The sequence below is a fragment of the Squalius cephalus genome, assembly GCF_949319135.1.
Source record: "Squalius cephalus genome assembly, chromosome: 24".
Classification (NCBI taxonomy): domain Eukaryota; kingdom Metazoa; phylum Chordata; class Actinopteri; order Cypriniformes; family Leuciscidae; genus Squalius; species Squalius cephalus.
Genome location: NC_137145.1, coordinates 26236018 through 26249839, shown reverse-complemented (window position 1 = coordinate 26249839; position 13822 = coordinate 26236018). Strand labels below are relative to the sequence as shown.

Genomic DNA, 13822 nt, shown 5'->3' with positions numbered 1-13822 from the left:
TGTGTTTTGGGGCTCTCTAACGCTGGGGTCTAACGCTGGGTCTCGTGTGTTTTGGGGATCTCTAACGCTGGGGTCTCGTGTGTTTTGGGGCTCTCTAACGCTGGGGTCTCGTGTGTTTTGGGGATCTCTAACGCTGGGGTCTCGTGTGTTTTGGGGCTCTCTAACGCTGGGGTCTCGTGTGTTTTGGGGCTCTCTAACGCTGGGGTTTCGTGTGTTTTGGGGCTCTCTAACGCTGGGTTTCGTGTGTTTTGGGGATCTCTAACGCTGGGGTCTCGTGTGTTTTGGGGCTCTCTAACGCTGGGGTCTCGTGTGTTTTGGGGATCTCTAACGCTGGGGTCTAACGCTGGGTCTCGTGTGTTTTGGGGATCTCTAACGCTGGGGTTTCGTGTGTTTTGGGGCTCTCTAACGCTGGGGTCTTGTGTGTTTTGGGGCTCTCTAACGCTGGGGCCTCGTGTGTTTTGTTGCTGTTTTAGATTGTGTCCGTAAGGTTTAACGTCATCTTTGCGAATGTGATGTTTGTTTTGTGCCTGCAGGTTTCTGTTCAGCAGCTGCGAGATCGTTTGAGCAGAGCTCTGGGTCAGCAGACGCCTGTGGCCACTGTGACCGCCACGCAGAACACACACCAAACGCAGACACACACACAACCTCCACAGCCCGCTGCGCCGCCTCAGTACTACCAACAGGTACGAGAGACACTCGCATACAGCTGGGAAACACACACGTGGGTGCTTTATTTGACTCCAGCGTGTGTATGTGTTGTGTTCAGGGTAGATCCGCCACTACTGTCACGTCCTGGAGTAACCAAACCCCCACAGCTCTGCCCAGTGTCCCTCGCCAGCCTGTGCCCGCCGCAGACCCGCAGGTACACACACCGACAGAGCTCACACTCAGACACAGGCTACACACACCACACGAGCAATAATCGATCAGAAGGATCATTAGATCACGCTGTGACAGAAGGCTCTCTAAACACACGTGTGTGTGTCTGTGTGTGTGTTTCTCTCTGTTCTCAGGCCGAGTCCACGTCTACAGTCTTCGGCATTCAGTCTCCAGTGATGGCGTCAGTACCCGCCTCCACTCCATTCATGTACTCGCAGCAGTACCAGAGTAAGTGCACTCACACAGTGTGTGTGTGTGTGTGTGTGTGTGTGAGAGTTACCAACATATTAAAAATGTTTATGAATTACATTAAATAAATCACATAATTGATTTGAGCAATTTTTGATTCAAAAGTAATTAGTTTATGGCCATTAAAAAATATGTGAATCTAGGGCAGTTTTATTTTAGTATTATTTATAGTATTTATTAATATTTTTAAGGGTTTTTTTTTAATGTATTTTTTATTTTATTTGATTAGGTTTTAGTAAATTTGTTCTGTGCTTTTGTCATTTTTAGTAGATTTTTTCCCCCTATATATTTAGTTAGCTTTTATTTATTTCATAGCAGTTTTACGTTTAGTAATGTTAGCTCTTCATCTTACACTTTTTGAGCGCTGTAGTGATGACGTAAATTTGTAGGCCAACCCGTAACTTCGCATCACACTTATTCCCTCCTTTTGGATTATTTACAAGAAAATAAACTCTGTGATCAACAAAAGTTTATGACACATGGCATGTTTTGTCCATCAAGATCATTTTCACAAATGAACAAGATTAATGAATTTAGATGTCTAAATACAATCGGCAGAAGTTGGCTATAAACGAACTACAGCACAGTCACATGAATTCAACGTCACACCATTAAGCTTCCGACTCTTTTAGTGTTTTTTCCCTGAGAGTTCGAGATATTAAAGTTTGCAAGAGCGAGATTATAAACACAACGAGGCTGTGAAAGTGTTAAATGTCCCCAACAACTTCTGTAGTCTCATTTAGACACTTGTTAGCAACATGTAAAAGCTTTAATAAATTATGAAAATGATCAATTACTGGAAATTGAGTAGTTTTTGTGAAAAATAAGCGCACTGGTTTGTGGTGATCGTGTCTTGGTCAGTGAGCATCTGTCTGGGACACCCTTGGAAATGCATGTAAATCTGCTAGAAACGCTTCAGATCGGCTAGATCAGCGAGCCACGCTCCAGTCTTGTTATTTGTGGAGTTCTAACTTAAACTGCAAAGGTTAAACTTAAGCAGTGCATGGTTTTTTTTTTTTTTGTAAGAATGCTGTAAATTCTTTGCATGAACCTTATGCTTATGTATTCATATGTATGTTAATGGCTAAAGATCATTCCACTAGAGCTGTTTCAGATGTACTGAATTAATATTTGCACGCATGTAACTGCGGCTGTAATGTGAAATATCTCTATAAATGACTAACTGCATATGCCTGTTCTCTCCTCTTCCTCACCAACATCAGACTACCCCCCTGTTCAGCAGTTCACACCCGGCATCTATCAGCCTGTGCCATACTCTTCCTCCACGGCCTCTCCTCTTCCTCCTCCTCCTTCCTCCTCCTCCTCCTCTTCTGCTGTCTATCCTCCACACTTCATGCACCCTGCCTCCTCTCAGCCAGCAGCTCCTCCTCTGGTGTCTGGGTCTTTCTCTTCTCCTGCTCTGTCTTCTGGCGTGTGTTTCCAGCATGGCGGGCCGGGGTCGCCCTCATCTTATCTTCCTCCTCCAGTAGCCAGAGCTCCAGGTACTCAGAACGAACCCGCACTGATTCCAGCCTCCCAGAGAACAGGTCTGAAACATACCAGACATGCTTGAGCAATCTCAGCAATCAGTATTAACACACATGTGTGTGTATATATATATATATATATATATATATATATATATATATATATATATATATATATATATATATATATATATATATATATATATATATATATATAATATTAGGGGTGTGACGAGATCTCTCGTGAGGTTAAAGTTAGCATAGAAAATGCCACTGCTACATTCACATTACATATTACGGGCACCGCCTCCACTGTCGTTTTTATAAAAACAAAAACCATAGTAAACTATTGTAAACGTTGTACACAGTGCAGCAGGAATCACAGTTCACTGAGCGCGTGACGATGGCGGAGGATTCGTTTTATTTAATTTAATTTTTTTATTTAACCTTTATTTAACCAGGTGAGCACATTGAGAACACTTTCTCATTTACAATGGCGACCTAGCCAAGATAAAAGCATCGAGGTACAAAAAAACATAAAGTTATACATATAATTACAAGACAAAGAAGTACACAATAAGCATAGGAATGCAGCATGCACGTCAGCAGATCAAACATTTACAAATTTATCTACTAATCATTAACCTCCATATATTGACACCTTTTGCACTATTTATATAAATTTGTAAATGTTTGATCTGCTGACGTGCATACTGCATTCCTATGCTTATTGTGTACTTCTTTGTCTTGTAATTATATGTATAACTTTATGTTTTTTTGTACCTCGATACATACAGTCAATGGAGGAAGTAAGTGTATAGGTCTAAGGAGGAGGTACTGTTGTCGGGTACAAAGTGGCTATGCTTAGAACAATATGGAAGGTGGTAAATGGCAAAATAGCAAATGACCATTGCTGAATGGGGAATATGCAAAAACAACATCAAAACAAAAACAGAGACAGCCATGGTAGATTAGAATGTACAAATAAATGTATTAATGGCAAAAATGTGAGTCGGGTTAGCATGTACAATGGTCAGACAATAGATTCGCTGATAGTAATTTGAAGGTGGTTAACGAGACAATGGATTCAAGCTTTAGAGATTTTTGAAGTGTATTCCAATCATTAGCAGCGGAGAACTGGAAGGAAAGGCGGCCAAAGGAGGAACGGGCTTTAGTAGCAGTCAGAGTGATATACCTGCTTGAACGAAGGTTCTGGAGATTAATGATCTTAGATAAGGTGGGGTTTTACACAGTAGACATTTGTAGATGAGGTGAGGTATGTAATGAAGGCCAGCCGATTAGACTGTAGAGGTTGCAGTGGTGGGTATTATATGGAGCATTGGTGACAAAACGGATGGCGCTATGATATACGACATATTCGTTGCGCAACAGAGCCGAAAACGTCTGATAAATGTCTTATCTTGTCGAATGCGCTCCGCACCGCCACTTCCACAGAGTACGTGCGATCAAGTAAAGCACGAGCTCCCTGATGCGCATAAATTAGGCTGTGTACATACAATAACCTTTCTCCCGATATCAATCTCTGGACAGTGCAGTTGTGGCTCTAGTCTCTGTTCGCACTTTGAATATTGAGAGAGTACTTTGATTATGGTTGCACTTGCACTTATTGCTTCCACTTAATAAGACCTTGAAAAAACTGTTATTTATTTTAGTTATTTATACTGTTTTTATTTCTATGTTCAATTTGTGGAAAGGAGTTCAGTTAGGAGGTCACACACAGCCTGTCAGAAGTTCTGAAGCTCATGATGTACAGTATAAGGCCTGAAGAGACTCAGCTGAGTTTGTGGCAAAACCTTTTACAGTGCTTGTATATTGTTGTCTTTCAATGCATTTGATAAGTCATACCCATAAAGTAGTACTGAAATGACATTCATTACAAGATAATTAATTAAAACATTTCGAAATGCACCTTCAGACTACTTTTCTAGTCATGAATTCTAGTCATAAAATATTGTGCAAAAATCTCGTCTCGTTCTCGTGAACCCAATCTTGTCTCGTCTCGTGAGATAAGTGTCTCATCACACCCCTGATATATATATATTCATTCTTCTCAATCTCACAGAAGCATTTGGTATTTATGATCAAAATACTGCATCAGAATGCATTAAAAACTGTCCGGTGGTGGTGTGACATGCTCCATTTAACACTATTTTTAGTATTTTGTTTATTCAAACTTGTATGCCCTCATATTAATTAAAAGACTGCATGGATGTTTGTAGTGCAGGGCTATATGTGAACAGACCGACAGGTGATTAAAAGTGGTGATCAGTCGAGTTGCACATGGTTACCAGTGTCAGTTTCTGTTTATTACATGTTTATTCACTTAAATGTTAAACTTATATCTTCATGTTGATTAAAAATAAGTTCTTGGGCAAGTTATGCGTCAGCTACCTTGTTTATTCACAGGAGGATTAAACCAAGACGCCTGGTCTTTGGAAGGTGAACTATAAAGAGATTTTTAACAATTTAATATGGTGGACCATAATTGTCCAGCTCAAATTATTAATGAATAATTCTAACAATCAGTGAGGCACTTTTCTTTTCTCACATTGATGATTTTGTTTTTCTGAAGTGATTCTAAAATGTATTAATCACTAATTTTGAAGTATTTATATATGTAATGATCAAGTAGTGGGTGAAAATAAGCAATGGGTTTGCTCTGCATTTGCATGGTAAGTAATGTAGGCCAGTGGAAGCTTCCAGAACCTCACTCTGGCTTTAGCTCATCCTTTACATTGGTTGTCCAAGACATTGATTGTTTTCTTGTGTTCATTGATGCCTGCAGAAAACAGATCCCTAACCCTAGTCCTACAGTAGCTGTGATTAAGAACCTGCTTGCGATCAGTGTGTTGTGATAAACCATAACGGGTCTATGCTGGACATTTTGAGAATGAATTTGAGGTCCACCTGGCATGAACCTCTCAGAGGTACGGTGGGTTGGACGGTTTTGAAATCTAAACTGAGAAGATCTGTTTTGTTCTGCTTTAGGACCTCAGAACGGCTGGAACGACCCCCCCACTCTCAACAGAGCTGCCAAAAAGAAGAAGGTGGGTTCGCCTGAAGATCCTCTTGCTCATAACGTACATGCATTTGGCTTGATTTGAAGAAAACATGCTCTGTTTTTGGTCTCCAGATCCCAGACCACTTCACTCCACCAGCACCCATCACCGCTCCCATTATGGCCCCTGTAGGGGAACCTCAGGCCCCCGCTGTCCCGGGCATGCACACCCTTCCACCGCAGCAACAGGCCCCAGATCAGCACGCGGGCCCAACAACCTTCACCCCCATCCATCAGCAGCCACTGGGACCCCCATGCAGGAATCCCAACATGCCTCAGGTTAACATGGAAGGGGCGCCTGGAGCTCCAATTGGAGATGTGATAAAGGTATTAGTTTATGTGACATTAAAAAACCCTTAAGTGGTCATACGCTTTGTCTTTTCCCCATGTTATATGTTATTCTGTGTTCTCTCCCGTCCACATCAGTCCATCCCCACTGAGAAGATCACCAAGAAGCCGATCCCCGAGGAACACATGGTCCTGAAGACCACATTTGAGGGACTGATCCAGAAATGTTTGGCCGCTGCTTCAGACCCGGTTTGTTTAAATGACACTAATTAAAGCAATCTCATCTGTTTTATCTTTTCTCAAATTCCTTTTTTTTTTTTTTTATTCTGTTGTTTCTGTTTAGATTTTTATATATAAAAATATATATATTTTATATTTTTTAGATATATATATAAATAACAGCAGCAGCGAAACAGATCTATTCCACCAAGACCAAACATTTCAACATTGTCAACTCCTTTTACCCTCTGGTGCTCTTTGGTCATTTTTGACTGAAAAAGTGTACGTTTTAATATTTTTATTGTTTTTTACTTCATCGGAATGGTGCAAAACTTGGCTATGTGAACACACAAACAAATCATGGGCATGATTCGAAAAGGTTAAATGGTCATGTAAAAAATAGTCACACTTGTGCTCCTCACGGTCAAAAATGAGCGCATTGGAAATGAATGGGAGATGAATTTCATCTAGTGGAAACTTTTGGTACTGCAGCCGAACAACATCTGACCGAAAGCTCATTTTTTGAGACATCAACCTCAAATTTGGAACCCAACTTTTTTTATATTTGTGTCTTTGATTTTCTTGCAGTTCTAGAGTAAAACGTGATTTTAAAAATAAATATTTCATATAAAAATTTTAAATAGTATTTTTGTGCATTTTTCATAACAATACACGTAAAATTCTGTTACTTTTTTTAAGTTCACTTTTTTAAACTTTTGTCACCTCAGCAATAATCCACTTAAATATAATTAAGTATTAAAAAAATCCCGTAAAAATACAACACATTAAATAAAAAAAACATTATCAAACTAAAACATAGTACATTCATTTAATTGACAAAAAGAAAATACAAAATCGGTCATTTTTGGCCGACACACGAAGAGCACCAGAGGGTTAAGAAGAACAGCTTAGGAAGTTATCAACAATAATAATAATGTTTGTTTGCCTATTCTTCTGCAACTTCTGTCTGTCCATTTTCAAACTCCCCAGCATTATAAATAACCAAGTTTTTCCCCTTCATCCTCACAGCAAACCAAGAGGAAGTTGGATGATGCTCATAAGAGGCTTGAGTATCTCTATGACAAGCTGAGAGAACAAACAGTGAGTAACACACACACTTTTATTTAAAGCCTTTTAATGCTGCTGCCGCCACAGTCTTTTTATTTTTTACCGTCGTTGTTTATATATTGTAATTTGCCCAGTGATTTTTCAATTTGTTGTCTGAGACGCACGTTTCTTCTCTCCAGCTGTCTCCAGCTATAGTCGGTGGTCTCCACAATATGGCCCGCAGCATCGAGTGCCGCTGCTACTCCGACGGGCTCAACATACACACACACATCGTGAGCAACAGCAACTTCAGCGAGACGTCGGCCTTCATGCCGGTCCTGAAGGTGGTGCTGACACAGGCCAACAGACTGGGTGTTTGATGTCTCAGTGCACACACACACACACACCAAGAAGTATTCTCAAAAACCCTCAAGCCATCATTCCTCAAGGACCAGCTGTGCATTTCACCAGTCTTAACAGACCTGGTTTACTCTCACGTTTGTTTATTCTTTTGTCTTCTTAATATTTTAATGTTATGTATTTGTAATCATGACAGAGCAGAGTGCAATAGTGCTTTCCCCTTTTATGTCTCGAGTTGTAATGGTAAATTAGCTTCGTTAAATGAAATGTGTGTTTTATGCTTTAATGAAGAGTAGTCTAAGCAGAGAGCTCATTGTTTCAGGTTCACCGTGCATTATTCTTTAGTCACACCATTCATTTGGCATTATTATTATTTGATTAGGATATTTGATGTTTACGATGATCGCAACTCCTCTGCATTTCAGCTTATTATAGAGAGTCTTCTCTGATATGATTTATGGCATTATTTCTGCAGATGAAACTTGATATGGCTACAAAATGACATGCTAAAATGTTCAATTAATTTTTAATTGATTCAGTATTTGTCACTCGACTCGTACAATTGGAAATTATAATTAAACTTGACTTGTGTTTGTGTCATAATAATAATAATGCTGCCTGTCTGCACTGTACGCCACTACATGTTTGAAACATCTTTTCAGATAATGGATCATACTTCTGATACAAAGGGGCAAAAGAAACCGGATCTGATGTGTAGAAAGGGAAAAAGGTCAGGCTACAGTAAAGGGGAATATGATATTTTTATAATCATCTTTTTTTTAATCACGTCTCCGCTAGCTGTCGTTCTGTTGGTAAGTCTGAAATGAGCAGTTTTGCATATGCCTGCACAAAAGCTTTGGAGGCTTGCTCTGAGATGTTGGGTTTTTTAATGCAATCCATGTACTGTCTCAATAATTGAGGTTGTACTGTAAATCTGATGACTGTTTTGCAGTTTTATTAAAAACAAATTGAGACCGCTGTTTTGATGTTTCTTTTTATAGATGTTTTATTTTAAATGTTACATTTATTTGGTACTCATGTCATTAAATGAATTCACTACAGTATTCATATTCTATACTATTATGCCAATTTATACCTAATACGGTCATTTTATTTGCTAATCTCTAATTCATTTGCCAACATCTAATCCTTAACAAAACAGAACTTGATTGCTGTACTTTCAAACACACACACACACACACACTTATTTCCATTTTAACTAATGATTACGTCCTGGGATGTTTGATTTAGCACACTTCTGCGGACAAATTTGTAACCAAATTATGGTTGCCAAAAACACAAGATACAACACTTTTTTCAAAACACTTTATTCAAAACTATCTTAACTCTTCTTAAAATTGTGTTTTTGCATAGTAACTACACACAAACCATTAAATGATTAGCCATACTGTACATGGCAAACTAAACACAGATAATGTGAAATACTCTTGTGTCTTTTTCTTGTTGAGTGTGCAGTGGAGGTACAGGAGTTTGTCACATGAGCACAACAACACTGTATATAGCCTGCAGTATATATGCACAATTGATCAACTTTACAGTTATTGAGCTGAACTGAATCAACACTGAACTGACTTGAGCTGAATTATGACACTGTTGGCTTGTTAGAGCTGTTTTACAGAATTTGTTACTATTGTGAAGCTGCTTTGAAACGCTCTGTATAAAGTGCTACAGAAATAAAGGTGACTTGACATTTTCAACATACGAAATAAACAGAAATGCAACGGTGAAAATTGTATTTGTCTCTCAAAACGTTGAGTTTTGATTTCATGATCAAGCTAGGTATATTTACACTGAAATGCAGGATAAAATTGATTAATTTCTTTCTCAAAACATTGATTTTTAAGTGAACAAATTTGTAATAATAGTAATAATACCAATAGCAGTAATAATAATTGTAAAATGAACTTTTTTTTAACAAAAAAAAAAAACTACATAAAGTAAATGCAGTTTTATTTCTTTATTTATCTATTAATTTTACCAGGGAAATAGATAATTCTAATAAAAAATAGCCTTAGATACAAAAAAAAAAAAAAAAAAATGAAATAATAAAAAAATAGAAACGTGGCTATTTTACACCTCACGTGCAAAGCCCGCGAAAGAGCCAGAGGGCAAAGGGTGAGCTGGTGATGACGGAGTCCACATCGCCTGACTGAGTTTTCCTGAGGTAAAGTTATTTTATATAACGATAAGTATAACATTGACGGGGTGTCTTTTAAACGTACCACATCGGCCTACTGTTCACATAAACTGTAAACGCTTTCCGGTTTTTTTTTTTTGTTTTTTTTTCCTATGGTCCACTTTCATCAACGCTAACGTTAATAGTCTAACGTTACCGTTAATGCCGTTAGCTGCTATATCTGTCTGGAGTCGCTAATGGAGCAGATCTGCTAGGATTGAGAAACCCGTTTCAGATTCATGTCGGTCAGAGTAACGTTAGTAAAAAAAATAATAATAATAATTTTACAATTGTTATTAACAACATTTTCACTCTGATGCAGCGCTGTCTCACAGATTTCTCTCAAAAGCGCGTGAAGTAAGTTAACGTTACACGACTAAAATCGGCACAGTTTAATAACAAAGCGCTGATCCACCAGCTGACAATGGCGATGTGAGGATTCCCAAAATAAATATGATTTATTTAGCTCCTAAAAGTAACGTTAGATAGTGTCATTTGATCAGATACCGCCCCCAGTCTTCATGATCTTCCAGAAATCATTCATGATGATTTGATGCTCAAGAAACATTTCTCATTATCATCAATGTTGAAAACAGTTATTTACATTTTTATGTCAGGATTCTTTGATGAATAGAAAGTTTAAAAAAAACAACAACATTTGTCTGAAATAGAAAGCTTTTGTAACATTAAACAAAAGTTTGGGGTCAGTAAGAATTTTTATTTAGTTTTTTGGGGGAAATAAATAAAATAAATCAATACTTTTATTCATCAAGGATTAATTAAATTGATCAAAAGTGATCAAATTTATAATGTTACAAAAGATTCTATTTCAAATAAATGCTGTTCTTTTCAACTTCCTGTTCATCTAAGAATCCTGAAAAAAAAAAATTGTACACAACTATTTCAACATTGATAATAATAATAAATGTTTCTTGAGCATCAAATCATCATATTAGAGTGATTTCTGAAGGATCATGTGACACTGAAGACTGGAGTAATGATCACAGGAATAAATTACATTTTAAAATATATTAAAATAGAAAACAGTCATTTTAAATTGTCATAATATACTGTTTTTTTGTATTTTTAATCAAATAAATGCAGCCTTGGTGAGCAGAAGAGACTTCTTTTAAAAACATGAAATATCGTATCGATCCTAAACTTTTGAACGCCAGTCTCTATACTGCCTAACAAGGAGAATATGCACATGGATATTAAGTACATGACATGATGTTTATTTATTGCATGCACACAGTGACTGACAATTGAAAAAGTGGAGAGAATGTGTCCAGTGAGAATTCACCCAAAAAGTCACTTAATTTACAGCAAGCTTAGTTATATGAGTGTTTATTAATATGGTGATATTGATGTCATTACCCTCTTTCTCCTCAGGATATCACGGTGACCCTGAAGTGGATGACGACTGGAGTGACGACGTCTTCCATGTTTTCAACTGTGTCATGTGCAAATTTAATGTTGACTCCTTCATAACTCCAGTCGCACCTGATATGAGCGTTGACGACCCGCGAGGTTCAGACGGTCGAGCAGAGGACACTGTTTAGCCCCCAGCTGAATAATAAGAGGATAATTAGCCTATGGGTCAGTTTGCTAACAAGCAGTTCAGTGGTTTATACTTTAAATGTGTAGATATGTATGGGTCTAGTTGTATATTTTACACTGATTTACACTACAGTTCACTGAAATAGTCTGTAGTGTAGCAAATAAATTTTTAAAAGCACTTATATTCAACTGTCTATGAATCAGAAAAATCTAAAGTAGACCATCCCTGCTTGACATTTCATGTCAACACCTCAATTTCAATTTCTGCTTTTATCTAATTAATTCAACTGGGTGTCGGAGGATTTGGAACCGTTTTTTTTACCTTTTAGCAAAATTACCTTTTGTCTTGTATTATACTCGTCTGACTCGAGCACTCTTAAGTATGTCTAATATTCACTATTTAGTGCACTTGACATGTCAGACCTGTTTAAATAGTCAGACATGCTCTAGATGTTTGTGAAATTCATGAAATAAATGAACTTTGAACAAATTAATTTGAAATAATTCTAACACAGATCCATTTTTGTGTTTTTCTTCAGGCGGCGGAGAAATTTGCCTACAATGACGATACAAAATTTGTCAGCGTTGTAAGTACTGTAGGCTGTGCTCCCTCTGTTTCCCCTCTCAGTCACTGTTTTCACATTCATACATCTCATATTAACATTAATCACAGACTATAAATGGTGTTTGAATAGACAGTCTGCCAATGTCAACAGTTTGTCCAGGACTGGCCTACAGTAAATCCTATATCCATCTACTCATCATAACAACTGTCTTTCTTCCAGGACGGTTATTCCAAGCCCGCTCCACTGGAGGTCGCTCTGCACGATCATGCGGACCACGAGCCCCGGGTTCCTCGGATCATCCCGCTTCTGGACTGGCAGGTGGAGCCTGACCACTACATTATGGTCCTCGAGCGGCCCGTGCCCTGTCGGTCCTTGTGTGAGTTTTTGCAGAGCCTCATTGATGAGGATTTGGCACGGGTTATCGTGCGTCAGGCAACATACGCAGCTCAGACATGCTCATGGGGTGATGCACAGCGACAGCACAGCTGGGAATCCTGCTGATTACACCGGACACCCTCGAAGGCAAACTGATTGACTTTGGATGCGGTGAAATGCTCACCAGCGCATGTTACACGTCCTTTGCTGGTATGTGTAATTTCTCAAAGCTGTAAGGCGGGTCTCAAACTCTGGTGATGGTGAGTTGATAGCCGTTCACACGGGACTCTGAGTGAGTCAAGCTCTCATCAAGCATCGTGGACTGGGATCCACCATCGTGAATCAATTAGCATCAAATAATTTCATGCATGATCTTGGATATGTCGTCAAAATGCTGTATTAATGGAAACTTACAAATCAGACAACATCTTTTTCCAAGTACAAAAGAGGACTGCCCCCCCGAGAATGAGATGTACGGCAAGTATCACGGGGAACCAGCGACAGTGTGGTCACTAATCTTGTACGAAATACTATTCTCGAAGTTTCCAAGGAGACGAGACCTGTGTAAGATGATTGACAACACCTGGACCAAAGATGGCTTGTCACAAGGTGAGATCTTCATTCCAAAGGACAATTTTAATAGCGAATCTTATTAGATAGTACAAAGCAACACTGCAGGAACATCTGAGTCTAGTGGCCTAATAAATGATGGCCCTGTGGATTTTTGCGTAATAAGGTAATAATAGTGTAATAATCAGACGTCTCTCCCATCTTTCTGCACAGAATGCTGTGATTTTATTTGCAGAATGACCCGGAGAAGCGGATTGAACTGGAGAAAGTCAGTCTCCACAACTGGTTTAAGGTATTAATTACATTTTGAAGATTTTCAAGTCTTTTTGATTTGGTTCAATTTAGGGATGCACGATATATCCACCATATCGACATCAGCCGATATATGTTCATTTTTAATGTTATCATTGTCAGCCTGATAAGAAAATTTGGCCGATATATTAAAGCCGATAAATAATGAATTATGTCCTTCAGCTGAGACACTTCAGCATCTGACGCATCGCACCGTTCACAATGATGATTTTAAATTGCTTGAAATATGATTGGTATCACTTAAAAAGAGCTAAAAATACAGTTAAAGGGATACTTCACCGATTTTTCATATTAAACTGTGTTATTCCCTTAACTAAGACGAGTTGATGCATACCTCTCTCGTCTCAGTGCGTGCACTCAATCGCTCTGGCGCGCGGCGACACTTTGATAGCACTTAGCTTAGCCCAGTTCATTCATTAGGGACCAAACAGAGATGAAGCTAGAAGCGACCAAACACCTCCACGTTTTCCCTATTTACTTTTTACTGCGCCGAGTCGAAGTGCTCCCGTGTCCCAAGTGCTATTCCTCCATACATTATAGTTATCCTTTTTACCCGCTTAGAAAAGCGCCACGTTTTATTTTGTGTCACCATACTTGGTCGTGTAACTACTCGTGTAACCGTATTTAAATAGGG

General features: G+C 38.6%; 1 protein-coding gene across 5 annotated transcripts in view; it reads left to right on the top strand.

Annotated features, from left to right (window-relative positions):
• sec31a (SEC31 homolog A, COPII coat complex component) overlaps positions 1–8587 on the top strand; it is a 39594-nt gene extending 31007 nt beyond the window's left edge. Inside the window, exons 19-28 of one of the 5 annotated variants that reach the window (XM_079862166.1) lie at positions 534–683; positions 767–862; positions 1014–1107; positions 2352–2675; positions 5043–5075; positions 5625–5683; positions 5770–6021; positions 6121–6231; positions 7231–7302; positions 7449–8587. In XM_079862166.1, coding sequence (XP_079718292.1) covers positions 534–683; positions 767–862; positions 1014–1107; positions 2352–2675; positions 5043–5075; positions 5625–5683; positions 5770–6021; positions 6121–6231; positions 7231–7302; positions 7449–7628 — 1371 coding nt within the window. In that variant the 3' untranslated portion in view covers positions 7629–8587. The remainder of the gene's footprint in view (positions 1–533; positions 684–766; positions 863–1013; positions 1108–2351; positions 2676–5042; positions 5076–5624; positions 5684–5769; positions 6022–6120; positions 6232–7230; positions 7303–7448) is intronic. The other 4 variants (XM_079862168.1, XM_079862169.1, XM_079862167.1 and 1 more) reach the window with 4 other exon arrangements.
• The last annotated feature ends 5235 nt before the right edge of the window (positions 8588–13822 follow it).